The sequence below is a fragment of the Eumetopias jubatus genome, unplaced genomic scaffold (assembly GCF_037043125.1).
Source record: "Eumetopias jubatus isolate StellerSeaLion01/CBP00866 unplaced genomic scaffold, mEumJub1_p1.0 scaffold_14, whole genome shotgun sequence".
NCBI lineage: Eukaryota > Metazoa > Chordata > Mammalia > Carnivora > Otariidae > Eumetopias > Eumetopias jubatus.
In genome coordinates this window covers 879,668-906,402 of record NW_028274820.1, presented here as the reverse complement: position 1 = coordinate 906,402, position 26,735 = coordinate 879,668, and the positions used below count along the sequence as shown (strand labels likewise).

General features: G+C 54.3%; 1 protein-coding gene across 6 annotated transcripts in view; it reads right to left on the bottom strand.

The window, feature by feature from the left end:
* Positions 1 to 26,735, bottom strand: part of CCM2 (CCM2 scaffold protein) — a 47,668-nt gene that overhangs the window by 6,031 nt on the left and 14,902 nt on the right. Inside the window, exons 1-5 of one of the 6 annotated variants that reach the window (XM_028108952.2) lie at positions 19,973 to 21,452; positions 19,727 to 19,863; positions 13,927 to 14,100; positions 2,014 to 2,097; positions 1,379 to 1,562 (exon numbers count right to left, since the gene is read on the bottom strand). In XM_028108952.2, the coding sequence (XP_027964753.1) occupies positions 1,379 to 1,562; positions 2,014 to 2,097; positions 13,927 to 14,100; positions 19,727 to 19,738 (454 nt within the window). In that variant the 5' untranslated portion in view covers positions 19,739 to 19,863; positions 19,973 to 21,452. Of the gene's footprint in view, positions 1 to 1,378; positions 1,563 to 2,013; positions 2,098 to 13,926; positions 14,101 to 19,726; positions 21,453 to 26,735 lie in introns of those variants that run through there. The other 5 variants (XM_028108951.2, XM_028108950.2, XM_028108955.2 and 2 more) reach the window with 5 other exon arrangements.

Sequence of the window (26,735 nt, the reverse complement as noted above, 5' to 3'; positions counted from 1 at the left end):
CCTTTAACTCAGAAGCTCTCAAAGCTCTGGGTCCCGGTTCCCGTCTCATTTTGCAAAGCATCTCCTACAGAGCTCATTCTCTCCCTCGCAAAAAATCTGTTACCCCTTTCTTAGCAATCTGCTCTAATGATAACACTGATACGTGTCCCACCACACAACAAACCAGGGGGGGCCCAGCTCCCCACCCCCCAGCTTCCACAGCTGCAGGCGCTGGTCAGAGGTCAGTCTTCCCATTTCTTTTTGTCCCTCAGGATGCCCCAGACCTCGGGCCTCCTGCGGGACCGTCCGCCCCCAGGTAGGCAATGGCAGGAGCCCTGATGAAGCCACTTCCCAGGCTGCCGGCCCCGCCACCACCCCACAGGGCCCCCCGCCAGTCACTCAACCTCTCTGCTCTGCTACTCCATTTGTGAAGTGGGAGAACACGGTCCTCCTCACCACGGAGCTGGAGGTTACACCAGGTAATCCATGTGCCAGGCTTTCTGCTAGTTTGAGCCATTTTTTTACATTAAAACGGTTACATATGGGCACCTTTGTGTTGTTCAAACTAAAGTAATGCCCATCATTCAACAGTAGATGTTCACCAAAGGGAAATGAGGGATAAGCAGAGAACAGAGGGGTGTGGGTGGGCCCGCAGCATCCCTACCGGATCTGTGCCGTGAGAGCCCCCCAAGCTCAAGGGGTCACGTGAGGAGGCTCACCAGGGCCTGGCTCTTAAGAAAATCTCTCGGATCTGCCATGAACTGCTGACCTCAGGCGGAAAAACAAGTTTCCCTCTGCACTGCCTGAGCCCCCCTCGGCCCCCGCCACGGGCCCTTTGGAAATGAATGGCTTCAGGACCCGATCCGGCTCCAGAACACCCAAAGGAGCCTGCGACAAGCTCAGTACTGCAGCGCCAACCTCAGAACCCCACCCGGAGGGGCATGATGTCTCTCCTCGTGTCTCAGTGACTTGACACCAGGCAGCGGCTGTGGCAGTGGGGGGGGGGGGGGGGGCCGCTCATCTGGAGAGCCCTGGAGGTGACACTGGGCTCCCAACCCCGGGGGGGGGGGGGAGGTGGACCGGAGGCAGGGGGCTGGGGGCCAGTGCCTGGTTTAAGGTTGCTCCTGACTCTCTTACGAGGACATGCTCAGGACGTCTCTCGGACCAGGAGCTCCACAATGGTCCGGTCTCTTTGTACCCAGCTTTGGGAAGCCTGTGGCCAAAGGCAGGGCCCACATGTTGGTGGGGCTGAGCGAAGGCCCCCTCTCAGGTGGCAGCTGACCCAATGCTGGAGAAACTGTGTCCAGAGCTCCGCTAAATTCCCAGACTCACTCCTGAGAACAAAGATGTGGGCTGTTCCTGCCAAGGACCCCTGACCCCGATCCCCCCGGGTCCATACCTGTCTTCAGGACCACCAGGTGTGAGGCGTCATCCCGCACGTAGGACACAGCAGCGATGTCATGGATGGGGACCCTGAGGATGGTGTCCTCCCCGTCCCGCCAGGCCAGCTTGACGTTGTAGGCAGACAGGCTGATCACAGCATCATGCTCCTGGGTCAACTGTCCGGGGAGTTGGTGGGCTCTCTGGAAGGGATGCAGCGCATCAGAAATGCAGGCCCGCATGGCCCCCGGGAACCCTGCACCGTGCGCAGGCCAGCACTCTCCCTACGCCCCGCCACGCCTGCTCCAGGAGCTCTGTTGCTTCTAGAGCTGCTCTGATTCAGACCTGTGGTGTGTGCTTTACATATCTGGAAAATGTGAATTCTGAAAACAGCCCAAAACCACAAGGAGCAAAGCCTAGAGAATCAAGTTCACGTTCAGACAGGCTCAGTCTTTATGGCCCAAGAGCCAAGCACACCTATGATATGACGGGACAGGGTCCTCCCTCCCAGCCGTGAAGGTCCAGTGGCAGAGGACCAAGAGCCGGTGTCGGGCTACGAGGGTCCGAGGTCAGAGTTGGGAGCTGGAGCAGACTGAGGGTCAGAGGTTGGGGTTAGGAGGTATCACAGGCCAGGGGGCAGAAGGATGGGGTTACCTTTGCATTGTCTATGAAATGCAGGATTTCGGTCCTACTGGAGGGATTCAGGTATCCTGGTATGGACGTTAACTGACCTAAGTACTGCAAGAAAGTGAGGAGAGAAGCTGCCATGAGAAAGGGAAGATCAGCCCAGACCATCGTGGACACACAGAGAACACGGCTTGGCTTCCGCCTTCCATCACCAGGCCCGCTGGCCTGGCTGCGGGGGGTGGGGGGCCCCTCCGCGGGGAAGTGTGCTCTGAATTCTTGGAGCAGCCTCTACTGGCTCAGGAGACGCTCCCATACTTGCCGATGTACCGCACTATGAGGACTGTTATCCGTAACAGGGGCCCTTCCTCAAGCGAACTAGTTCTGCCAGGGACGGAAATACCCAGCTCCTGCCTAAAGGGGGAAACAGCGAGAAGCACGTGTGGCCGTCACAGTCCAGGGGCATAGGCTCCCTGGAGGAACCGAGACACACTGACCACAGGACGGGAGAGCGCACCCCTCCCCACAGTCATCCTCCAGCCAGGTGAGCCCACGGCCTCACGCGGAAGGCCCATCCACCGCCATTCCTGTTACCCCGTGCATCATGTCCAGCTGACGACAAGGCATGCCAAAAGCTGAAAACGCCATCCGAACAGGCAGGGCAAGCACCAGAACCAGACACAGACATGGCAGGGCTGTTCTCAGGCGTCACCAGACCCAAAGTTTAAAGCAGTGCGACTGGGGACGCCTGTGGGGCTCAGTCAGTTCGGCGTCTGCCTTCGGCTCAGGTCATGATCCCAGGGTCCTGGGATGGAGCCCCACATCAGGCTCCCTGCTCGGCGGGGAGTCTGCTTCTCTCTCTGCCCCTCCCCACCCCTGCTCATTCTCTTTCTCTCTCGCAAAAATAAATAAAAATACTCTAAAAAGAATGATATTGGACTTTTCTTCAGAAACTATGTAAGCACGAGAGGAATGAAACACTCAAGCATTGATAGAAACCCACCAACCTGCAATTCGGTATCCAGTGAACCAGTCCTTCAAGCAAAGGAGAAATAAAAACTTTCTCCCACAAACAAAATTTGAGGGATTTTAAGATTTATTTATATTTATTTGAGAGAGAACACGAGCATGCACACACACTCTTGATCTCAGGGTTGTGAGTTCAAGCCCCATGTGGGGCACAGAGCTCACTAAAAATGTTTTAATTTTTTTAAGTTTTATTTAAGTAATCTCTGCACCCCACATGGGGCTCAAACTCATGACCCTGAGATCAAGAGTCATACGTTCTACCAACTGAGCCAGCTAGGTGCCCCTAAAAAAATTTTTTGTTAATTCAAGACCCAACTACATGTTGCCCACAGGAAAGCCACTTTAAAGAGGGACCCTACTTAATGAAAAGAGTTCTCTGAGATGTGACAATCCTTCACATGTATGTACCTAACAACAGAGCATCAAAATACACGAGGCAAAGACTGATAAAACTGCAAGGAGAAATAAATGAATCCACAATTGCAATTGGAGACTTTAAGACAGCTCTCTCTATCAGAAATGGACAAAGCCAGCAGGCAGAAAATCAGTGAGGACACAGGTGAACCCAACACCCTCAACCAGCAGGGTATAGTTGATATCTATAGGCTACCTCATCCCATAGCTGCAGAATACACGTTCTTCTTAAGCTCACATGAACGTTCACCAAGAAACAGCACATTCTGGGCCATAAAACACACCTTAACAAATTTAAAAGACTAGAAACCATACACAGTGTGTTCTCAAATCACAGTGGAGTTCTTTGAAAGTCACAACTGCAGGGGCACCCGGGTGGCTCAGATGGTTAAGCAGCTGCCTTTGGCTCAGATCGTGATCCCAGGGTCCTGGGATCGAGCCCCTCGTCAGGCTCCCTGCTCCGTGGGAAGCCTGCTTCTCCCTCTGCCTCTACTGTTCCTCCTGTTTCTGCTCTCTTGCTCTCTCTGCCAAATAAATAAATAAAATCTTTAGGGGCGCCTGGGTGGCTCAGTCAGTCGGGCGTCTGCCTTCAGCTTGGGTCACGGCCCCAGGGTCCTGGGATCGAGCCCCGTGTCGGGCTCCCTGCTCCGCGGGGAGCCTCAATAGATAAATAATTTTTTTTAAAAAACCCATTATCAGAAGGTTGCTTTCATGAATATAAAATCAGAAAGAAAAAGAAAGAAAGGAAGAAAGACACAACTATCAAAACACACATTAAAAAATGGATAATCTGAGTAGGCATATGATCTATTAAAGAAATTGAATTAATAACCCCCTAAAACAGAAAGCACCAGGCCTGGACAGGTTCAGGGGTAAATTCTACCACACACTAAAGGAAGAAATGATACCAAGTCTCTATAATCTCTTCCAGAAAATAAAAACAGAGAAAATATCCTAACCTATCCCACGAGGCAGCATGAGCCTAGTATCAAAATCAAAGATACTACAAGAAAGGAAAAACTACAGATCGATATTTCTCATAAACATAAATCCTCAACAAAATATTAGCAAATCAAATCCAATAGGTATAAAGATATTTATACAAAGATAATAAACATGCACGACGACCAAGTTGTATTCACCCCAGGAAGGCAAGGCTGATTCAAAATTCAGAAATAAATTAATGTAATCCATCACACATCAACAGTCTAAAGAAGAGAGATCATACGATCAGATCAACAGACGCAGAAAAAGCATCCGACAACATCCAACACCCATTCATGACAAAAACTCTCATCAAATGAGGAACAGAAAGAAACTTCCTCAAAGTGATACAGAACAGGTAAAAATACCTACAGCTAACGTCCTAATTAACAAGTGAGATGCTTGAAGATTGCTTAAGATCAGGAGTAAAACAAGGATGTCCTCTCTCACCACTGCTTTTCTTTTTTTTTAAGATTTATTTATTTGAGAGCGAGAATGAGAGAGAGAGAGAGCACATGAGAGGGGGGAGGGTCAGAGGGAGAAGCAGACTCCCCGCGGAGCAGGGAGCCCGATGTGGGACCCGATCCCAGACCCCAGGATCATGACCTGAGCCAAAGGCAGTCGCTTAACCGACTGAGCCACCCAGGCGCCCATCGCACCACTGCTTTTCAAACACTGTATCAGAAGTCCTAGCTAATGCAATGAGACAAGAAAAAGAAATAAAAGGTAGAGATTGGAAAGGAAGAAATCAAGCTGTGTTTATTTGCAGATGCTCTCTCTTGACTGAGGAACCAAACAGGCAGGTCATTCTGGGGATTACCAAGTGCAAGTAAGGTAAACACAGTGGCCCAAGTTGGTCGGCCCAAGGCTGTGCCAGGCAATCAATTGCCCGCTCACACAGAAGAGCAGCTGGCTGCAGTGCACCCAGAACACAGCGGCAGGTACAAGTCAAGCGGCTGAAACTTCAGGAAAGCTGCTTTCAACAACTATCCGTGTGGGCTGGGCAGCTCTGTAGGAGACATACACTCATTCTGAAAAGTTTTATATTTCACCTCCTCGAAGTTGGGGGCTAGGGAGAGGAAATAAAGCTAAACTGTGCATTGGTTTCCCCACCCTCTCTAGGGCTGAGAATCTCCCTCTTAAAGAGCAGTTTAAGAATAAATAAGCAGCCCATGTAACCACTGGCTCATAGTTAGCTTCTCACCAATGAACATTCCAGTACATTTCCACAGAGCTGCAGCTGGCCAGTGCCTTTCCATCTGCTTCTTATGCGTGTGTGTAAACCAAATGCAAATGCCTGTTTACATCGATGAGTATTAAATTTCATCTATTCTCACAGTTCCTCATTTCAAACTTACTACAAAGCTATAACCAAACAATATGGTACTGGTAGAAGGAGAGACATACAGACCGATGAAACAAAACACAGTCCAGAAAGAAACCCTCACATACATGGTCAGCTGATTTTTGACAAGGCAGCAAAGACCATCAATAGGGAAAGGACAGTCTTTTCAACAAATGGTGCTGGGAAAACTAGAGTTCCACACAGAGAAGAATGAAGTTGGTCTCTTACCTCACACCACATACAAAAATTAATTCAAATGGATCAAACACCTAAATGTAAGACCTAAAGCTCTGAAGAGTCTTAGAAGAAAACAGAGAAACAACTTCATGACACTGGATTTGGCAATGATTTTTTGGTTATGACACCAAAAGCACAGGCAATAAAAGAAAACAGATAAACTGGACCTCCCCAAAATTAAAAACATTTGTGCATCAAAGACCATAATCAATAAAGTACAATGACAACCAACCAATGGGAGCCGGTATTCGCAACCGTACGTCTGATAAGCAGTTAATATCCAGAATATATAAAGAACTCCTATAACTCAACAACCAAAAACTACACAACCTGTTTAAAAAATAGGCAAAGGACTTAAAACAGACATTTTTCTGAAGAAAATATACAGATGGCCAATAAGCACATGAAAAGATGCTCAACAGCACTAGTCATTAGGGAGATGCAAATCAAAGCCACAACGAGAGACTACTTCACACACCCATTCTGATGGCTCCTATCAAAACAGAAAATAAGGGGCGCCTGGGTGGCTCAGTCGTTAAGCGTCTGCCTTCGGCTCAGGTCATGATCCCGGGGTCCTGAGATTGAGCCCCGCATCGGGCTCCCTGCTCCGCGGGAAGCCTGCTTCTCCCTCTCCCGCTCCCCCTGCTTGTGTTCCCTCTCTCGCTGTGTCTCTCTCTCTGTCAAATAAATAAATAAAATCTTAAAAAAAAAAACTGAAAAAAGAATCACTGTATGACCCAGCAATTCCACTTCTGGGTAGACACCTAAAAAAACTGAAAGCAGGATCTCAAAGAAATCACCCACATTCACAGCAGTGTCATTCCTAATAACCAGAACATGGAAGCAACCCAGTGTCCATCGATGGATGAGTGGCGAAACCAACTGTGGTCCAACCACACAGTGGAACGTGACTCAGCCTTGGAACGGGAAGGGAATCCTGCAGTGTGCCATGGCAGGGATGGACCTTGAGGACATTATGCAAGTGAAATAAGCCTGTCGCAAAAAGACAAATACTGTATGATTCCACTTATACGAGGTGAGCAGGGGGTGTATGTTGTGGGTTTTTTTTATTGTTGTTGTTGTTTTATTTTTGTGGAAGCACCTGTTGTTTAGAACTGCCAAAGTATATGTTCAGCAGTGTGCCCAGGTTTAAAGGTGTAAATGGGACAAAATAAATTGTGAAAGGAAGTGTAGTTGACTGAAAACTACAGTTGTAATAAGTCTTCCACTTTTTATAGGATTTTTGAGCACAGAATTATGCAAATATTTTAACGTTTATTAATGTTTACAGTGGAATTGTGAATAAGTTTTCAGTGGACTATCTTATCCCTTGACAAAAATATTTTGTCTTTTTCCCATGTAATTTCAGAGTGCTCAGACTCCCACTAGAGCGGTGGCTAGCAGGGGCTGGGGGAGGGGGAGTTTTTGTGTTGGGAGAGCTTCAGGTTTACGAGAGGAAAAGAGTTACAGACAGAGGCGGATGGGTGATGCCCACCCAACAGCACGAACGTACTTAATGCTCCAAACTGTGCACGTTAAGATGGGAAACTTTGTTACATGTATTGTCACAAGGAAGCAAGGGGCGCTTGGGTGGCTCAGGTGGCTAAGCCTCCGGCTCTTGATCTCAGGGTCATGAGTTCAAGCCTCACGCCGGGCTCACGCTGGGCATGTAACCTACTTGACAAGAACAGTAAAGCAAAAGCAGAGACTGAACACATACTTGTGCCTCCACGGTCACAGTCACAATAGTCAAAAACTACGGAAACGTTGCCACGCTCAGCGATGGATGAACGATCAGTGAAATGGGGGTATGTATACACCAGAGTCGTGCTCAGTGTTAAAAAGAAAGTTCCAACACCTGCTGCAACAGGTGGGCGTGAGGCTGAGCGGAAAGAGCCAGTCACAGGACACACCGCGTGACTCCGCGTGCACGAGGTCCCCAGAGCGGTCAGATCCACAGAAAGAGCAGAGTGGGCGGTGCCAGGGGACGGGACGGGGGCTGGGGTTTCATGGGGACAGAGCTTCCGTTCGGGGAGATGAGAACGTTCCGGACATGGACGGTGGTGGCCGCACAACATGAGCGCGCTTAATGCCACAGAACCGCACACTTAAATTAGTGGTCAAAATGGGTTACAATGACAAATTTTGTCACGTGTATATATATATTTTTTTAAATATTTAATTTATTCATTTGACAAGAGTGACAGCACACGAGCTGGGGGCAACGGCAGAGGCAGAGGGAGAAGCAGACTCCCGGCTGATCAGGGCGCCCGATGCGGGTCATGACCTGAGCTGAAGCCACCCAGGCGCCCCTGCCGTGTATATTTTACTGCAATAAAAAATTATCTTATTAGCTTTACTCAATTTCATTTGCTCACAACTTTTTGAACCCTAAGCAGCAGGCTCCTGTCTGTGAATGGTCACTCCCGATTTCAGTGCTTTGCGGAAAGGACAGTGCCCTGGTGCGCATGTGCAGGACCGCACGGGGACTGCCCCCACCGCGTGGCCTTGGAGGGGGGGTGATGTCACCCATCTCTTCCTTATCTCTTAGCACCACCGCGCTGCAAACCCAGCTAGCACATCTCTGGAGAGGATCCTACTTCCTTCATAGGAAGGCGAGCCGCCATTCATTTGAGATTTGCTTCACGGTAACGTAATTCTTGGTAAAACAACATTTTCATTGCAGCTGTCATCCTTGTTACAATTCCAGATGAGACAAGGTGTGCCTGCTGGACAGGGCTTACCACACCCGTCCCATTGTCCTGAAAGGTCCCCTAATGGACGCCCGCGCCCCTACAAGGTCAGCAGCGGCTGGCCCACACCCCCCGCGGGGGAAATGGCGTGGGGCGCCGGGCCGAGCAACAAATCACAGCACGTCAGGGGCAGAGCCACAGAGGGGTGAACGTGACGAAGCGTGAGAGGCCCCAAGGGGACGCGTGACTAGCAGTCACATCTGTCAATGGCTCCGGCATCGGCGAGGTGGGAGATGAGACAGTCAGACCGTCTCGGGCACCACTCACCCCACTGCCCTCCTGCCGCCGTACGGGGACCACAGCCGGCGCAGAGGCATGCTGGTGAGCTCACGCTCCAGCTCCAAACACAGAAAGTGCTTCCAAAAATCACTGCCGACGGGACACAACAGAAGTCCCTTTTTATACTGACCCCAAGGTGGCCCCCCGACAACATCCACCCACCAGTGGCCTCAGTCGGCAAGATCCCCGCAGCAGAGAGAGACCTGATGGAAGGAAGGGCAGGGTGTTCACACGGAGTCGGGGACACCGGGGCGGGTGCACAACTTCTCAACACGGCAGGCCTGCACAAGTGGCCATCCCCACTTGCTGGAAGACAGACGACACCACACAAACACACACACACAGCGGCCGTGGCAAACTGTGGGTGAAAGCTTGGAAAGGCTCAGAGGTGGGTCCACCCGTGTAAGACAGGGAACCCCACGCCGCTGCTCCCCCTGCTCCCAGGGAGGGCCGGGAAGACACCCTACTCTGGAGGACAAGCAGCTCCGAGAAGGTGCAGCTGACAGCAGGAGACGCTCACAGAACCGGGAGCGAGGGGGCAACAGACCCCGGGGAGCAGCGCCAGGCAGTGTGGCAGGAGCCGCAGGAGTGGCCGCGGAGGGGCAGTGGGGTGTGGCCTGCGGGGGCCACGGAGCCCACGGGAGCCACCTACTGCACACACGAGGACACCACCCAGTGCACAGCTCGGGCATAAAGGATCAATCCCTGACATGGGTCCCAGCCCCAAAAACTGGCTGAAGGAGAGACGGAGCCCCAGGAGAAGGCACCTGCAGTGCCTGGCAGACACGCTGCAGAGATGCCCCCAGAGTCCCTGGAGGGAGGCTTAGAGACGGTGCCAGCACCCTGGGACCTGGGCGGCCCACAAGGTCCTGCCGGTACGGGGGCGCAGGGGCTGGGCCCAGATGTGCACACAGCGCGTCCTCGGCAGCCAGACCCACGTCCCCCATGTAACAGGAGCAGGTGTACTTAGCAGCCTCCAGAATGCGGGAGCTACTGCCGTACAAAAGGCCACGTGGCAGCCCCTGAAACTCATCCCGCTGCTGCCCCTGGCCACGGTTCCAAAGCAGGAACAGTGTCACTGCCAGTGGCCACAGCAGAGATGCGAGCTGCCCTCCTAACACTTACGTGGCGCGGGGACGGCGGGCTCCACCTCATGCCCAGCCTGGCTCTGCAGAACTGCTGGGCCGTGGCCGTGGCCGTGGCCACGGCCGTGGGAGGGAGCTAGACAGATTCTTTGTGAGAGAAGGTGAGCTCACGGGACAAACACATTCCTCTCCAAAGCCGCCAGGAGCCATTCCCATCCACCATCCGGGATGGAGCAAAGCACAGTCATGGTCCTACCCCAGAGCCGCGGGACCCTGTAGAGACGTATGAGGCCCTCCCCGTTAGCTCAGCCCACGCGCAGCTGATGGAAGGCGGAGGCCAAGCTGGGCTCACCTAGCTGGGAACAGGCCAATGCACACAGTCCCTGTCCCAGGGGCAGACTCTGTGGCCCCAAAAGGCGCTGTCCCTCGAGGGGGCCAACCAGGCTCTGGGTGGCTGGTCAGCCCTGCAGAGGGAAATGCTCTCTCCTGGTGAGGACGGATGCATACTCCAGGAAGGGGTTTGCCTGTCCTGTGCCCGCAGCGTCTCGGCCAGCTCCAGTCCATCCCAAGTGAATTTTTGCACATACAGGTGTAGAGCGTGGGCTGAGGGTCACGTTTCCTCTGCGGGTGGCCAGCAGCTCCGGCACCGTGCTGAGACTGTCCCTCCCCTGTTAACGCTACATCTGCACCTTTGTCAAAATCCAGCGGGGCATGTCAGTGTGGGTGCTCTTCAGGCTCTCGACCCCATCCCGCTGACCTCCGCGTAGGTCCGTCTGCTGACACGGCATGAGAGCAGACGGCCTGGCTCCTCTTGTTTCCTCTTCAGCGATTCTGCTTCTTCTCCCTTTCCATATACATTTTAGTCATCTTCGGATCTACAAAAAGCTTGCTGGGATTTTGATAAGGATTGCATCGAGTGGCGCACGGGTCTGGGGATATGTGACACACTAACCTGGTTGAGTCCCCCACCCGCCAATGCGGCAGTTCCCCGACACGCAGATCCGTGCCTCCCTGCGCCCCTGTGTGCTCAGGAAATCCCATACACGTCGGGTTCCATTTGTACCTGTCTTTCTGTTTCTGAAGTAACTGTAAATGGTATTTCATTTTTAATTTTGGTGCCCACTTTGGACGCATATCGTGGCTCATACGCACATCCTGTTTTCCTGAACTTTTTCATCATGAATGGGCGCTGGATGTTTTTTCTCCATCAACCGATAAGACCCCTTCAGATTTCTACCTTGGCCTGTCGATGTGATGGCTTCCCTCCTGGGACCCCGAGCCAGCCCCGTGCCCCTTCAGAGCAAGGTCGCCCCTTCTCTTTCCAGAAGAGACTGCAGCACTGGCGTCCATTCCCTGAACACGGGAGGGAATCCTCCAGTGAGAGCAGGCGGGCCTGGAGCTTACAGACGAGAGCCCGAGTGTCCTCAGTAGTCACAGAGCGACCCGAGCCAGCCATGCCGGCCCTCCAGCCATAACGGGGGTGGGGGAGGCTCCTGAGGAGCTGGTGCGAGTGCTAGCAGGCCCTGCGGCTGCCGGCACCCCCTTCTGCTCGTGGATAAAGCACTCTCCTCACCGTTCTCCAGACCTTCTGGCTCTGCTCTTGACAAGTTTCACGGTGATGCATCGGTGTCAACTGCTCCGGGTTCGCCCTGCTTGCGGTACGCTCCACTTCTTAAATCGCTGCATTGGTCTTTTGCCAAATGAGTGACATCTCGGACACAACTCCCTGGAACAGTTTCTCAGCCCCTCCAGCCAGGACTCCGACGACGCACGTGCTGGAAAGCGCTCTCTGGTCCCACGGCTGCCACCAAGGGGGCTGCTCTCTCCCACGGGTCATGGCGGGCATTCTGGCTCCCCTGCGACCCCACGGACACCCCAGTCCCACCCAGGTTCATCAGGGAAGAAAGTCCCTACTCCCAGCCTGGCCTCCTCTGGGGTGGGCACTGGCCCCCGCCTGGCCTTGGCTGGCACCGCTTTGCTGGTCTTTTGTCCAGACAGAGTGGCTTTCGTTGGGGTCTGTCCACACCTGTCTGTGTTTTTGGGTTGCCGGCCTCTTCGACTCCACACCTGGGATATGTGAGGACAAAGAGAAGCCGGGGGCCTCACCTAGGACCCCAGGTCCCTGTGGGTTTCCCTTGTGTCCACCTTGCAGAGGAGCTCAAGGTCGCTGCATGCTCAACATCCAGGATTGTAGCTGTGCCAAGTAAGAGGCCCAGGGAGAGGCGCATATGTGCACCCCACCTTCTGGAAGCAGAAATTCCCAACTTTTATCTTTCGGGGTTTAATAGGGGCCACCTTTCCCCGCACCTGCCCTGTCCTCAGGCATGTTTCTGACTCTTCCCGGTTCTTCCCCAGCCTCTACCCAAACACATAAAAAACATCCTGTCCCCTCTCCCAGAGGCACTCGGGTCTGGTCCTGAGTCTCGCCAGGGCCTGGGCTCTTCCGCTGCACCCGGAATCCTCCTGGCTGCTTTCTGGGTGGAGCCCTGGCTCTGGACCCACGCCTCCGCCTTCATGTGTGTCCCGTGCTGTGAGGCAGCATGTCCTCTGGTGGCTCCCTGAGAACAGGGTCGGCCTGGTCACCGTGGCGGGACCCCTTCATCCTGCGAGGTCACACTCTGCGACAGGTCCCACATCACCGCCCGGAAGCCGCCTCTCCTCCTCCACCCCTGGGGGGCCTCCTGGGTCGACCCTACAACCTCCTTTTGCTCTGTCTCCCGCTAATTCCCTCTCTCTTCACCTTCCGGTCATTCTTTCTGGGTGCCTTTCCTGACTTCCGTTCAACCCCTCTAATGAACACTTCAAGACACACATGGACGTACCTCCTGTTCCAAAAGCTCCCGTCTGCATCTCTTTATTTAGAAGTGGAGCCTGTTGCTTCAGAGTTCACGAGTCTGCTCTTACCTCTCCGAGGACGTTACATTCACCCCCACCCCGTTCCCTGCGTGGCTGTGGCCACATTCACACTTGCCTCTCGTGTTCGTCGCGGGCTCTATGTCCTTGAACGTGTATGGATCCGTGCTGCCCAACAGAAGCCACGCACACGGGCAGCATCACCAGCCGCAGCTGTGCTCAGGCTGGTGGGCGGTAACCCCAGCTTCCCCCTGAAAGCACCCTGGGCACCCGTGTGTGGGACAGGCGTTCTGGAGGCTTGGCAGGGAGAGGGGCAGGGGACTCTCCACTCCATACACAAGCTGGCTTCATGTGGTCTTCACTTGGGGTCGCTCCAACCCTCCTCTGTGCCAGGTGGCCCCACGCCTGAGCCCCCCAGCCCCTGTCTCTGCCGGGGACACCACCCACCTCCCCTGTCACCTGATGGCCAGGCGAGAGCAGAAACCCTTCCAAGGACACCAACCACCCCACACCCTCCCAGGCCGGGGGTCGGCCTGGACCACTCTGCATCCTCTGAGAGCCCTCGGTACAGGCTGGCTCCGCGAACTCCGCTCCCTGACCTTCCCCGGCGCCCCCTCCAAGCGTAGGCACCATGCTCCTGACGGACCCCCCCCCCCCGACCTCGAGGCCACAGCCCCTCACTCTGGCTCATTTTCACTCCAGCGTGTTTGGGGGCCGGGTGCGCCATGCTTATCCGCAGGTGCCTGCGCACAGGACTGGACAGGGTTTGGGAGACCCGCGCCCTCGGCCGTGACCACAACACGCGGAACACAAACACACACCCGCCCACGAGAGAAAGGAGGCGGCTGCTCCTACAGAAAGAGCTGGAAATGGGGCCAGCAGACAGGAACGTGGAGCGTGAGCAGTCACCTGCCACAGCAGTGCCGGCGTGTGGGCGGGCGGCACATCGGGCGGCCGGACTTACCTTCACCTCCTTCTCGATGTAGTCGCTCAGCAGTCTGTCGGGCTCCACGCGCTCAGGCAGGGACAGCGCCACAGTGTGCAGAGGGCGCCGCTCTGTCACCTTCTCATGGGCTTTCTTATCTCTACTCTTTTCACCTTTTAGGAATACTCGTTTAAACGGCGACACAATTCCAGGCTGCAGGCAGAAACGGCAAGGGTTGGAGGTCGTTATTCACGAAGGCTCCGCGCGGCCCCCACGGCGCACAAGCCAAAGTGGCTGAGCCACCACCACGGTCCCCATGCAAAGGGGCTGCGCATGTGGCCCAGGGAGGACGGTACCGAGAATGCCAGCTGCGGTTGGGGGAGGGGCCGGTGCCACCTCGGGCACGCAGAGTGGGGGACCCGTCCTCCACCGGCTCTCGGCCACTCGGAAGGGCAAGGGCGCACTCTCCAGGCGAGTAATCTCGTGGCTCAGGAGAGGGCAGGAAGGGGGAGAATCCTCTCAGAAGACAGCAACGTAGCGCCACCCCAGCCCCTGGCTCCGGCAGGTCCCTTTGCTCCAGGACCCCGGAGCAGGCAGCACGGCCTCAACAAAGGATACAGCTCATCAGCCAAGAGCCCAGCCACTGCCTGTGTCCACACCTGCGCTCCGCATGCCCTTCCCACCGCCAGGGCCTCACTGTCCCAGGGTGCTGACCACACTGGGCGATGCACACAATGGAGGCTAATCCTCCCACCAAAGTAAACCAACAGAGCGTGAGCCAGGGGGCCCAGGAGCGGGCCTGGTGTCTCTTCCCTGGGACTCTGCCAGGGAGCCCCTCACCTGCCGTGGTCACCGCACACCAGCACACGGACAGATGCAGGCTCACTGCTTCCAGCCAACCCAAAGGAATGCAAACCAGAGAAAATGAGATGCCAACGCACGGCCTGGGCAGGGAACCCAAAGGGACCCAAAGTCCCCCTCAGACCAAAGAGGCAGCCCACCTGCCCAGACGGCCCGGCGCCTGACCGCAGCCAGGACCCACCGGCTCGGCTCGGACCCACGCTTACAGGAAAAACAGAGACAAGCTACATACCTCTGTCACTGAAAGGTCCTTATGAGTTTTCTCCTGCGCATGGGGAAGTTCAGCCAGAGGCCGAGTCCCACACAAACCAGTGCCATGACCTTTGAAGCCGTGAGGCTCCTCACCAACCCGTCAGCCTCACAGGCGGTGGGTAAACAGGTGTAATGACCCCCCACAAAGGCAGTCAAGGCCTCGGGGTCTCTCAGCACACGCTGCAGGGCCCACCTGCACCCACCAGCATACTCTGCTCTTCAGCGTCACCCCCCTCCCCGCCCTTAAGCACTCCCCCCCACCTCCCCGCCTGGGAGCATCTCCTCCCTGACTTAGAGCACCCCTCCCCTCCCTGGAGCAGCACCCCACCCACACACCCTGGAGCACCTCCTGGTTCCCACTCCCACACCCCTCCATGGAGCCCCTCCAGGGTGAGTGGGCTAAGGCTGCCACCGAAGCTGGATGATGTCCCCGCGGAGCTTCACTTATTTATCTCTCTACTCTTCATTTTTCCAATTTTCCACCTCAGCAAGTTCTTTATGTAAGGATGAAAGCAGCTCCTGCCTACAGCTGTTCACGCTTCAGCTGAGACAAGATGCCCAGGGCCTCACAGGCACACGGACGCACTGAAGGAACGGAGCGTCTCCGAGGAGCCTGCCTGCCCCTGGGGTCTGTCCAGGCTCCGTTCTCTTCAACCCCTGGGAGTTTCAGCCCTGCACAATTTAGAGGTGTGGCCAAGAGTGGGGGGTACTCTGCGTGAAAGCCTGGGGCCTCAGAGCAGGTGGGCGCTGTGTGCGGCACACGCAAGGATTGGTGGTAAATGGTCACCTGCAATCGGCCAAACACCTACAGTATATTTTAAGTTAAAAATGACCCTGGGGGCGCCTGGGTGGCTCAGTCGTTAAGCGTCTGCCTTCGGCTCAGGTCATGATCCCAGGGTCCTGGGATCGAGCCCCACATCGGGCTCCCTGCTCGGCAGGAAGCCTGCTTCTCCCTCTCCCGCTCCCCCTGCTTGTGTTCCCTCTCTCGCTGTCTCTCTCTCTCTCTCTGTCAAATAAATAAATAAAATCTTAAAAAAAAAAAGAAAAGAAAAGAAAAGAAAATGACTCTGGAAATGTGGTAAAGCAAACACCATGTTTCACCAGCCCTACCCCAGGCAGGCAGGTCACGCGGGACTGGGGCTGCCTCTCTGGCCCGCACCCCGGTCAGCAGGGCCATTCCTGACCCCTGCCTTCTGTACACAGAGCACCTCCCAGTTCCTGTGACGCGTGCACGCCACCCCAGGACTCAGTGGGCACGTGCAAACCTTGACCCTCTCGAAACGTACGAGTCACAGAGACGCAGATATCTGTGCCCACACCATTTCTACCTGGCGACCCCACAAGGCTCACCCTCCCAGATCGTGAGCAGCCGGGGCACAGGCTGAGGGTAAGTCTGAACCCAGCGGCACACAGAGCTACTCACACGCGCTCTCCCACGTCTCTCCACCTCTGCTCCTGGGAGCATCAGGAAACCAACTCGGAGAGGACAGGTTTGCAAGGTCAGCCTCTGACCGTGAAGCCTACGCCAAATCACCAGATGCACAGATCGCACGCAACCCACGCCGCTCCTCTGTGCATGAGGTACAGCTCACAAAATTACAGTCAGCACACATGACTGGTCTGTGCTGGGAGGGACCCCGGGCCTCAGCCCTGCAGCCCACCCTGAAGACAGACCCTCTGCGGGCGGGTCAGCGGCCCCTGTGCGGCCCCTGCAGCGTGAGGAAACCTGGACAGCCCACTCCAGAGGCCTCCTACTGCCCAAGAGCCGCCACTCCCGAGGCAGAGCCCCACCCAGTCCTCCTCCACCACCACCCCTTGGGGCCCCAGCACCTGGGGGAGGGGTAAGTGCTGGTCAGCGCACATTCGGTGCCCACGCTGCCCAGGCGTGGGGAAGGCCCCATGGGGGAACGAGACAGCGCCTAGGCCAAGAGGGCACAGTCAGGCCGGGAAATGAGCCCAAAGCAGGTGAACAGGCAGTGAACGCATGATGAAAACCTGCAGCCTCGGAGGTGTGCATTAGTGGCAACTGCCCTGCCTTTAAAGGTGTCACCGTGGCAACAAGGCACAAGCCCGTGAGGCACGGGGGGCGCCTGCCCTGCGGGCCCCATGCACAACCCGCCAGCCAAGCACGGCCCGGTGGGAACAGCTGGGAGCGCACCGCTTCCAGCCTCCGTGCGGAGCCCTGAAGGCCCCGCACCACTGGCTTTTACCTTAGTGGTGCACGAGCTTTCCCAGAAAGTGGAACACACTGAAACCACTGGGTAGAGAAACGGATCGTGGCAAAGCTGCCCCTTTCCACTGCCACCCGAGCTCGAGTCAGCGGCGAGTTCCCTGCCGGCTGCAGGAAGCAGGGCCCTCCGCCTCTCCAGACACACCGGGACCAAGAGGGCACTCCGGCTTTGGGAACGGACGTTGCTCTTGAACGTGAAAATGTAAAGTGAGGTTCTGGCTAAGAAAACACATGGAGAGACAATTCAGAACGTTCTGACCCAGAAGCAGGGTTCCCGAACACGATCACAGATCCTTTAATTTCTGGAATATTCTGCAGATCAAGACGTCGAGTTTTAAAAGCATTTCTAGCGGTGCCAGCGCCCCTTCTTCGCTCAATAGGAATTTTTACTGACCGCTGATGTCCATCGTTATCACCAAAAGGATCTCATAATCCCTGACCCCAGAAGGCAAAGGACAAACTCAGCCCCCAGAAGGAGCACGATGCTGAGTACGATTTCCCTTCAAGAATGGAGCCCGGCACTGGGTGTGGCCTGGGGTCCACCTGAGCCTAAATCTTCTGTGAAGAGACAGGCCCTGAGGGTCCAGGTTCGGGGTGGGGGCAGGGATGCGGGGCTTCTGTGGCACAGAGAACACCTGCCGCTTCCACAACCAAGGGGAACTTTCTGGACTGGCTTGGAAACGAGCCCTAGATCCTTACCTATTCTTACAATATCTTCCATTCCGTGCTTGAAACCACTTTTGAAGTTGGGGACCTAAAAGGTCGCTCTTAAACACTCAGTCTGGCTGCTGAGCATTTCCCAGAGGAGGCCTTGACTTTGCCGGGCTGAAGCTCAGCTTCTCAGCTCACCTGGGGCGTCCGGGCTCTGAGCAAGTGTGTCTCCTACGTAAATTCTCGGAGGCTAACATCTCTGCCGGCGCATCTAACTGACAACGAGCAATGCATCTCTGAAAGAACCAGCACAACCACTCATGGGGCAGTAGTCTCCACTTGGAGACCAGAGTTAATCATGAGGCGACACACCAGCTGGCTATGTGCGCACAGCGCTAGGCTCGACGTGCCCTGCACGAGTCCCCAGCAGCCAGGAGACGAGGGACTGTGCGGAGCACCCTGAGCGCCTTGGTGCAGGTCCACACGTTCTCGAGGACGTATCTTACCCGATCCTTTAGTTAATACAAAACTGCCTCCGAACACTTTCCAAGTGCAAGGCCGCGGGTGTCCTTAAGTCCAGCATTCAGCAAATGTCTAACAAGTGCTTGGTAGGTGCCCGACCCTGGGTTTGCAACGTGAGGGAGCCTCCGTCCCTCCCCAGGGCCCAGCTGACGGGCAGCTGCACACAGTGGTCAGGGCCGCGCAGGGCTGTGGTCAAGCCTGGGGGAGGCACCGCGGTCAGGCAAACAGCCTGCAGGCCCGTTTCAGCAGAAACCTGAGGCCATGGTTCTGTCCCGCTGGGCAGCTCAGCAGGCGCACTCGGCACTGTGGCACATCCTCTCCCTCGAGCTTCTAGACACAGAGCACCTTCTTGCACACCCGTGCCGCAACACTGCCTACCTTTTTTTATTTTTCAGATTTTTAAGTCATTGCTACAGCCCATGTGGGGCTCGAACTCACAACCCCGACATCAAGAATCACAGGCTCCTCCAACGGAGCCAGCCAGGCAACCCCACCCAGACTCACCCCCAGTGCTCATCTTAATATCAACTACCAGCACTCTCGGCTATGCAGGTCAACAGATGAGCTTTTAAAGAAATCTTTGGGGGCGCCTGGGTGGCTCAGTCGTTAAGCGACTGCCTTCGGCTCAGGTCATGATCCCAGGGTCCTGGGATCGAGTCCCATGGCGGGCTCCCTGCTCTGCGGGGAGACTGCTTCTCCCTCTGACCCTCTCCCCTCTCGTGCTGTTTCTCTCTCTCTCTCTCGCTCTCTAATAAATAAATAAAATCTTAAAAAAAAAAGAAATCTTTGGTACGAAGTGCCCACCAACAGGAAAAGAACCTGTTTGAGGGGCTAGAGGCCCAGGAGCAGCAGGACACAGCCGCGCCCTCCAGCCTTCCCCGGACTGCAAGGCCCCCACCTCTGGGCCCCGACGGCTTGCGCGGGGGGCACACGCACGGCGCCTTCTGTGGGGTCCTGGCACAGACAACATTCTGGATGTCTACCAGCATGGTGGGCTCTTTTTCTTCACCCTTTCCCTAAATCACATTCCTACTCAGATCCTGCGTCCTAACCAACCACAAATCCACGTGAAACCTGCTCTTCCCCCGCAGATGGGACACCTATAGGCCTCCTACTCCTTGGGTTAAGATGGGTGCGCCCTCCTCATCTGTTCACCGACCGCCACCAGCCACCGCTTCTCAGACCTGGAAGCCAGCGGGAACCCTCCTCCCTTCTTCCCAAAGCAGGGATCGTGGGCCTGGGTCACCCTGGCTCATGAACACACCCCCAACAGGCCCACAGGCTCGTTCCGGCCGGCTCCTTCCCTGCTGGACTTGCACCTACCTCGTTCTCCATGGGGCACCCGCTGGAAAGTCTGAGGAGGAGCTCTGGTTCCTCCCCCTCTGTCGAAAGTTACTGTGCATTCTCCTCTGTTCACTTCTGATCTTGTTGAAAAATATGGTCAGATGTTAGCCCTCCCTCTGAAAAAAATATGCGAATGAACAGGAAGACCAGAAACCACAGCTTCCTTCTGCAAACCCCACTGAAGCTGTTTACCGTTTGTTAAAAAGGGTAAGAGACAGGCAGCACCTCAAACTGCTGGCCAAATCCAAACGGCCACGAGCACAAAAAGATCCGAGTAAAGTGCCATGTGCTGGAGGTGGTCAGGAGCTCTCGTGCCCACGGCGGCCTTCCCACATTTCTAGCCAGCGCTGTGTGGTCCGCCGAAGGACGTTATTCTGGAAGTCCAACCATTCTGCAACTCCACTGCTAACAAGAGTGACCAAGCAAACCCAGACCCCACCCGTGTGTGGTCACCTCTGCCCCATTGCACCCAGGTCAGGGCTGGGGCAGAGTGCACCCGCACTAGCCCTCAGCCTGCAACAGCCTCTGTGTCCCCCGGGACTCCCGAGTTTGAGTTCCCCATGTGACACACAAGAGCATGTTTCTGAGCAAGTTCCTTTCAACATCTTTAGGGTCAAACCTCCCCATCTAGAAAGCAGAAGCTGGTGTGCTGATGGGGAGGCCTGACGTGGAATATTCCAGAACAGCTTGTCAACAGGAAAGGCTACATAAGTAAGCGTCTGGTTCATCGGAGTGACCATGTGTGCTCACAGATCAACAGACTTAAGTACAACACAAGTTTATTAGGATGAACCAAACCAAAGTGCTGGCATTTCAACACATTTTTGCCCATAAAAATGGCCTTTTCACATGGTTCCACTTAAACTGTACTGAAGTTCAGTACTTCTGGACTCCGAGAAGACCAAGGGCTCGAAGCAATCACTCCGTGCCCCAATGATGAGCACGCGTGCCACAGATGCAGAAGGCGCCGCAGGACAGGAAGGTGGCCCTGAACCAGATGTGCTCGAAGAAAACCCGGCATCGACCAGACTGTCCCTTTATCTCCTGAGGGACTTGGGGCGGCACGTGGCCTGGATGCGGACATCTCCTTCTTTCTCCAAGATACCCCCGTGCAGCAGGACCGGTGAGGGCCGGCGCAGAGCGGCCCCCAGGATGGGCACAACTACAGGACACCCCGGTGGCGCCCCCCAGCCAGGTGGCCTGCTTTCACAGATGCCATGGTCGCCCGGTGGGCGAGAAAGAGCAAGGCCAGTGAGCGCACAGGCAGACACCGCAGACAAGACACGGACGGACACACGGCCCCCTGCAGGCATCTCGGGAGGGCTGCGCCCCCAAACGCAGCGGTAACACACAGCAAGCAAGGGTGCTCTGGAGCGACAAACCTGAGTGTCGAGATACAGAGGCCAGAAGAGAACTGCCACTACCGTGGCTGAAACCAGTGACCGGATGCAGTCCACAGCCGAGATCTCCTACAAATGGACATTCCAGCCAGTGTGCCGACAGCACTAACTCCGAACCCCACTCAAACAACGCACCACCCCCAAAACAATCCCATTCCTCCACAAGTGTTGTGGAGGGCGCCTGGGTGACTCAGTCGTTAAGCGTCTGCCTTCGGCTCAGGTCTGATCCCGGGGTCCTGGGATCGAGCCCTGCTTTGGGCTCCTTGCTCAGCAGGGAATCTGCTTCTCCCTCTCCCTCTGCTGCTCCCCCTGCTTGTGCTCCCTCTCTCGCTGTGTCTGTCAAGGAAATAATAAAATCTTAAAAAAAAAAAAAAACAATAAAAAGAGGCCCCAGAAGAAAACATGGAGGACTCCATTACATAAATTATAGGTTTAAGACCCTAGAAGTTCTATTTTGATGATAAAAGCTTGGATCTTTTCAAAAAAAAAAGCAAATTATTAAAAATTTGCTCCAGTTTTTGATCCAGGGGAGAATTTTTTTTATTTTTTTATTTTTATTGGGGTAAAGTATACATAATCTTTGTGACTTTAGGGCGCCCTGGTGGCTCAGCTGGTTAAGCGACTGCCTTCGGCTCGGGTCATGATCCCGGTGTCCCGGGATCGAGTCCCACGTAGGGCTCCTGGCTCAGCAGGGAGCCTGCTTCTCCCTCTGACCCTTTCCCCTCTCATGCTGTTTCTCTCTCTCTCTCTCTCTCTCAAATAAATAAATAAAATCTTTAAAAAAAATCTTTGTGACTTTAACTATTTTATTTTATGTTAGGTAATCTCTACACCCATCATGGGGCTTGAACGCACAACCCTGAGATCATGAGTCACACCCGCCACCGACTCAGCCAACAGGCGCCCCCCAGTGGAGAATATTTCTTTTTGACTTCCTAATTATAAGCGCTCCCAGCTGGCTTAGCCATAAGAGTGTGGGACTCTTGATCTCGCGGTTGTGAGTTCAAGCCCCATGTTGGACGCAGACATTACTTTAAATAAATAAATACAGAAAAATAATTGAAAACCCTAGAAAACCAAAGCTGGTCAAAACACAGACACACAACCCCAGTGTGATACCACAGTACGGCCTGGTTCTGAACAGCAGACGGAGCCAGACCGACATCTCTCTGGAAGCACAGATCCTGCGGCAGAAATGACACTCTCCCACTCCGTCGGACTGCACAACGTGGAACAGAACTCAGGCCAACCTGAGGCATGAGGCATGCTCACTGCTTCCAGGTGTCTCTGCACCTAAGAAATGCGTGCTTTTAAAAACAGAGATCATGAATTCAAACAGAGAGTTCTAACTCGAAATGAATCCAACAGGATCTTCCCTCATGTTACCTTTATGTTTTGTGTCTTTTATTTCTTACATGAATGATCTTGATTCCTGATGACCTGGTTGGCCAGCAGCCCCCAGCATGGATGCTGTTCATGGTCCATGCAGTGCGGGGGGGGGGGGGGGTGCTGGGAAGCAGGGGTCAGGTCTCAGCACGCCCCGCAGCCACCCCCTCCTCAGAGCCTCACGTCTGCAGCTCTGTTCTGTGTGGGGGCAAGGTGACCAGGGGTGTGCCGGCACGGCCTCCCAGCTACAGGCGCTGCACCCAGGTGGGAAGGCAGGTTGTGATCCTCTTCAACACCCTCATAATTAGGGAGCCAACAAGAAATATTCTCCCCTGGGGGGTGCCTGGCTGGCTAAGTCAGTGGAGCATAGGACCATGATCTCAGGGCTGTGAGTTCAAGCCCCATGATGGGTGTAGAGATAACATAACAAAACGTAACATAACATAACATAAAATGGTTAAAATCACAAAGACTATGTGTACTTTACCCCAATAAAAATTAAAAAAGAAAAAAGAAATATTCTCCACTGGAGCAAGTGCTAAACATAATCTGACTCTAAGGAGTTTTGTTGTTTTTGCTTATGTTTTTTTAAGAAAATTAACTGACAGGGGCACCTGGGTGGCTCAGTCGTTAAGCGTCTGCCTTCGGCTCAGGTCATGATCCCGGGGTCCTGGGATCAAGCCCCACTTTGGGCTCCTTGCTCAGCGGGGAGTCTGCTTCTCCCTCTCCCTCTGCTGCTCCCCCTGCTTGTGCACGCGCTCTCTCTCTCTGTCAAATAAATAAATAAAATCTTAAAAAAAAAAGAAAATTAATTGACAAAACTGACAAAAGATTAAAAAGAAAAAGAAGAAAATGAAGAGCAAGTGGGAGGGTGAAGGTGGACATGAGTTCTGGCCAGCAGTCTTAGTTCTCCGTGGCTCACGACACTGCCAAAGACCCAGCGCCCCAACTCCCCAAATAAAATAAGCGCAGCACAAACCTACAAGAAACAGGTTGAGTGTTTCACTTGGAACCCCTGTGTCATCCCTCACCCACCACACATCCTCAGCTCAGCCAGAATAGCCAAGTTAAATGCTTCCTTCTTTCTCTCTGGTCACAGCTGTCAAAGTAACGCTGTTCCATAACAGTCGCCGAGGGTGAACAGGAACGAACCACAGCCATCGCCCTTCGGATGCTCAGAAGGCCCCTCCTCTGGCCGGCAGTGGGGCACAGCTCAGGCGGGGGACAGCTCCGGTGAGGGACAGCTCTGATGAGGAACATTTCGGGCAGGGCACAGCTTGGGGTGGGGGGGACAGCTCAGGTCGGGGAGGAGCCGCTCCTGGAGGAAAATGCTGTTTCAAGTCCTGCAGGCACCAAGGGTGCTCAATGGCGCTTGTAACACTTACGCTCTTCAACCAGAGAGTAAGTACATAAGCTTTCTGTGTTGAAAAGACCTTAGGAGCTCAGAGTGACATTTCCAATTCCAATTTGGGATTACAAGGTTATGGATTACCCCCTCGGTATGCTCTGCCCTGGGTCCCATGCTGAAAGTCCCGTGTGTAAGGATGCTAACCTAACTCACTGCCACTGCGTCCTAAAACACACGGGACAGTTGCAAAATGGCAGTACCGGTATTAGTACTAATATGGTTACTGAAAACAATTTGGGGCTTTTTTGTACTTCTTGTCCTCCCCCAGTATCCCACCGGGGGTGTGCTGTCACATGTCTATGATTGCATAACTTGAAATAACTCTCCTCTGAGGGGTTATGCCTTTTTGTGGCTTTATGCCATTTTTAATACATATTTTTAAGTGACTTTTTAAGAAGCTTCTATTCATGGGGCGCCTGGGTGGCTCAGTCGTTAGGCGTCTGCCTTCAGCTCAGGTCGTGATCCCAGGGTCCTGGGATCGAGTCCCGCATCGGGCTCCCTGCTCCACGGGAAGCCTGCTTCTCCCTCTCCCGCTCCCCCTGCTTGTGTTCCCTCTCTCGCTGTCTCTGTCAAATAAATAAAAATTTTTTTAAAAAAAAGCTTTTATTCGGGCGCCTGGGTGGCTCAGTTGGTTGAGCGACTGCCTTCCCCTGCTCAGCGGGGAGTCTGCTTCTCCCTCTGACCCTCCCCCCTCTCGTGTGCTCTCTCTCTCTCACTCTCTATCTCAAATAAATAAAATCTTTAAAAAACAAACAAAAAAAAACTTCCCTAAAAAAAAAAAGCTTTTATTCAACTTGTAATATTATAGAACATGAGATGGTTGCACAGTCATGAGGCCTATGCTCAGAGGTCACACCCTCCTGGCTGCCAGGTAACCGTTTAAAAACCGTCAGAGTGAGTACCTGCACATGCATGTCCTGGAGCCCACTCAAAGGACTCAGGGGACCCCTCTCTCCAGCTGCGCTGCCCCAAAACCCACCGTGTGGGTGCAGCACGGCTTGGAGAACCTGCCCCCCGTACGTGAGGTAGGGCCACAATGCACAAACCCTGTCTTGTTCTTGCCAATGTGTCCTTGGGGTAGGTCTTTGGAAGTGGGATACTGGGTCAGTCAACGCACCAGGCGAGAAATGGGATGCTGGGTCAGTCAACGCACCAGCTGAGTCAGGCATTGCCCTTATGCCCTGTCTGGGGTTGTGCAGGCCCCTTCCCTCAAGCCTGACCAACTCTGGGGTTTCTGCTGGCCTGGGGGAAGGGGGGAGGCGGTAAACAGGTGGCCACAAGTGATCTGAATTTGCATTTCTCTTTTATTCAAGAGTCTGACTTGCCTTTTCACGTTTTTAAAAGCCTTTTGTGTTTCTCTTTCTGCAAACCCTGTGTTCCCATCTCTCGCCTGTTTTTCCCCTCAGCCCCTGGCTGTTGTTTTCCACTTTTTTTAGAAGCACCTTATTTAGGAGACATTTACCTTCTGTTTTTTAAGGTGCAAATAATGTTTTCTTGATTTGTCTTTCTACTTTATGTTTACGTGGTCAGGTCTTTTGGTCTTTTCTTTTATGGCTTAATTATTTTATTTAAATTTCGGAGCACATTTGTCGCTCATCCTGGGGCACAGGTACCTATTTTATCCTTTTCTGTATGGCGACCCTGTTACCCCACGCCACTCGCTAAGAGTCAGATCTCCCCGCTGTCCTGCACACTCAGCTCCTTGCAGAGAGCGGCCTATTTCTGACTTTCCCCCTCTGTTCCCACAGCTCATCACAAGACAGCCCCACACCACCCAGCAGGGGCACGGCACCCCCACCCATTCTAGGCTGCTTCTCGCGTCGCTCTTCTTTTTCACAGAAGTTTTCTGGCTGTTCCTGCTTGCTCATAACTCAGATGAGCTTCCACTCAAGTAGTCTGGTTCCAGAGAAGAGCCCAGGGACTTTTTCCCTGGGATCATAAATGAACTCGGGGGGGAGGGGGTGGGAATGGACACAGTCATGAGGCCACCAATCCCATCCAAACACAGGATGTCTCTCCACTTTTAGCCCGTGCTTCTGCGTTTCAGGAGTTTGTCTCACAGACATTTCAGACGTTTCTGCTAACTCTAGCCCTAGAGCATGCACTTACCCTTGGGACCAGGACCTTCTCTTCTGTGATAGGCCAGAGCTCCACGGGACAGAGGGACAAGCAAAGCTGGCTGGAGGGGCTGCTGACAGGTGGGCAGGGGACATGGCAGCCGAACCAGAGCCCAGCCTGGGGTGCAGGAACTGAGGGGTGGGGGCGGCCCCCCATGCCGCCCCCATGCCACCCCCACCCTGCATGTTCCTATACAGACATGAACACAGGCTATGGTGCGTCTGGACTTGCTGTTTCCATCAGCACAAGTAACTGGAAGAGAAGCCCCAGGGCATCGAGTGCACGGCTGAGAGTGGCTGGCACCTCTAAAGGGGCCCAGATGCACAACTGAGCCCACGTCTGGGCCCGAGGTCCCACCCGGCCAGAAGCCACTGGTGCACGGAGTCTGGAATAGCAGGGCTGCTGGCCCCACACCACCTGGCATGGTCCGCCGCCTCGGACACCACCAGGCCTCCTGAAAGAAGCTGTGCCCTTGGAGGAGAAGCCGAAAATCAGCTTGCCTGCAACCAGCCACGGTGCTCTGTCTGAACTCCATCGGCCACACAAAGCCGGCACGTGCCAAGCCATGGTGGCCTCCATCCTGGTGGGAGTCGTGGCAGACTGATGGCTTCCAGAGAATCACCTGCAAGGGTTACCTGTCCTTTCTGCACACCTGCACAGGGCAAGTCGGGACACA